Source organism: Sinocyclocheilus grahami, unplaced genomic scaffold (genome assembly GCF_001515645.1).
Source record: "Sinocyclocheilus grahami isolate Dianchi unplaced genomic scaffold, SAMN03320097.WGS_v1.1 scaffold1296.1, whole genome shotgun sequence".
Classification (NCBI taxonomy): Eukaryota; Metazoa; Chordata; class Actinopteri; order Cypriniformes; family Cyprinidae; genus Sinocyclocheilus; species Sinocyclocheilus grahami.
The window spans coordinates 1-2,529 of record NW_015506475.1 but is presented as its reverse complement, the minus strand read 5'-3'; the positions used below and the strand labels follow the sequence as shown (position 1 = coordinate 2,529).

The window sequence follows — 2,529 nt, the reverse complement described above, 5'->3', positions numbered from 1 at the left end:
CACACTCACACACAACCGCTCAGTAAGACTTGTAATGTTTTTAAAGAAGTCTCTTCTGCTCATCAAGACTGCATTTATTTGATCAGAAATACAGAAAAAAACTGTAATCTTGCAAAATGTTCTTACAATATAAAATAATGGCTTCTATTTGAATATCCTTTAAAATATAATTTATTTCTGTGATGCAAAGCTGAATTTCCATCATCATTACTCCAGTCTTCAGTGTCAGAAATCAGTCTAATATGCTGATTTATTATTAGAATTATCAACAGTTGTGTTTTTTGGAAACTGCGATACTTTTTTCAGGATTCTTTGATGAATACAAAGTTAAAAAGAAGAACATTTATTTAAAATAGAACTCTTTGCTATCACTTCTTAACAATTTAACACATCCTCGCTGAATAACAGTTTAAATTTCTTTCAATAAAAGAAAGAATATAAATGTACTGACCCCAAACTTTTGAACGGTAGTGTATATTGTTAGAAAAGATTTCTATTTTAAATAAATGCTCTTCTTTTTAACTTTTTATTCATTAAAGAATCCTGAAAAAAGTATCGCAGTTTCCAAAAAACACAACTGTTGATAATTCTAATAATAAATCCGCATATTAGACTTATTTCTGACACTGAAGACTGGAGTAATGATGCTGATGGAAATTCAGCTTTGCATCACAGAAATAAATTCTATTTTAAAGGATATTAAAATAGAAACCATTATTTTATATTGTAATAACATTTTGCAAGATTACAGTTTTTTTCAGTATTTTTGATCAAATAAATGCAGCCGTGATGAGCAGAAGACACTTCTTTTAAAAACATTACAACTCTCACTGATCCCAAACTTTGAGTGGTAGTGTGTGCCCTGCACAGTGCTGCGTAGTAACTGATTACATGTAATCAGATTACAAAAATTAAGTACTTGTAATTAGATTACATTACATTTTAAAATGCACATAATCAGATTACAGGTTTTATATTTTACGGATTACATGATTACATATTACGCACACAATGGCAGTAAATCATTCATAGTTAATTGATTCTGCCTAATTCTTTTTTTTTCTCTTTTAAATTTCCTTACTTGTCAGCCAAACTTTCTAAAAATTTCGGAATATTCCCAAAAATCCTGGAATATTTCCAAAATTGACTGGAAATGTTCCACCTTTTTGCAACCCTAATGGTCACACTGACATGCAGCCCAGCTAAACATAACATAAAAAAATTAATATTAAAATTTTTAGTACATTTTTGTTATTTAATTAATTATTAATTTTTTATCACCTCAGTCAAACCCACTGCAGTTCTTACATTAATCCCAGTTTGGGAAACCCTGGTGTAATGTAATTTTTAATGCATTTTATGTTGTTGATATCAAAAAAATTGAATATATTTTCTTTTTCCTTGCTTTTTTTAAATATCAATTCGGTATGTGTAATGGTAAGTAAAAAACAAGTTTGATAAAAAAAAGTATTCTAAAAGTAATTTCAGCTCGTTGCTAAATAAAATTAAATAAAATTAAATTTCAGCTTGTTGCTAAGGCAACATTTCCTATTTTTCGGTTTATTTTTAGTACTAAAACTGATAAATATTATAGACATAAAAACAACAAAAATTACAAAAACACAAAAAATACTAACATTTGAAGCAAAATTAAACTGAAAACACAATTCAAAAATAAAATATAATTCTAAATATAAACAAAAACGCATAGTATATCATACATGCTACTTAAACGATACTGCTCAGAATCTCTTGCTGGATAATTAGATGCTCAGAGTCACCTGGATAGTGAGGTAAGAGGCGATGACGCCCCAGTCATGCTTGCACTCGGCACAGAGCATCTTCTCTTTCTTACAGAAGCCAGAGAAGGCTCTTGGGTTCCTATGGGGAGCAGTTGTACAGCGCTTGAACATGGAGCGATCCAGAACGATGTGATGAGAGCCCTGCGGAACAGACAGCATGAGAAACATGAGAGAAAGAGAAATTAACTTAGCGATGGTTCAAAATGAACACTTTCCTAGAAAATCTGTGAGAACCAATAGAGATTCCCAAACTCTTTCCCCATTGACTTAATATCTTTTTTTTTAAAAACCCTGAGATTTTAGGAGAACATTTACATATAAATGTTTTTTTTGCATTTTTGAGCTTATAATTTGCAGTTGTGAGTTATAAATGCTTAATTCTGAGAAAAAAGTCGGAAATGTGAGAGATAAACTAAATTTAGAGTTGTAAGATATAAAAAAAAATTCTCGATGACCTTTTTATTGTTTAAAAAAAAAATTAGTTTCTTCCCAATTTTTTACTCTAATTATAAACTAGATAGTAAAATATGTAGACAAACTTTAATGCTGGCTTGAGAAATCCTAGTCAGAAGAGGCTTAAAAAGCTTGGCATTTGAAGGTTTTAAGTATTTTTTAAGTTTGAAGTGGTTTAAAAGGCCTGGAGTTTAAAGGTTTTTAAGTATTTTTGAGTTTTAAGTAGTTTGAAAAGCTTGACAGTTAAGTATTTTTAAATTTGGAATAGTGGGAA

General features: G+C 29.6%; 1 protein-coding gene across 1 annotated transcript in view; it reads right to left on the bottom strand.

The window, feature by feature from the left end:
* LOC107568954 (probable ATP-dependent RNA helicase DDX58) overlaps window positions 1-1,943 on the bottom strand; it is a gene marked incomplete at its 5' end in the record, with an annotated part of 2,899 nt that extends 956 nt beyond the window's left edge. Inside the window, one exon of the mRNA XM_016254953.1 lies at window positions 1,782-1,943. Coding sequence (XP_016110439.1) covers window positions 1,782-1,943 — 162 coding nt within the window. The remainder of the gene's footprint in view (window positions 1-1,781) is intronic.
* Between the last annotated feature and the right edge of the window lie 586 nt (window positions 1,944-2,529).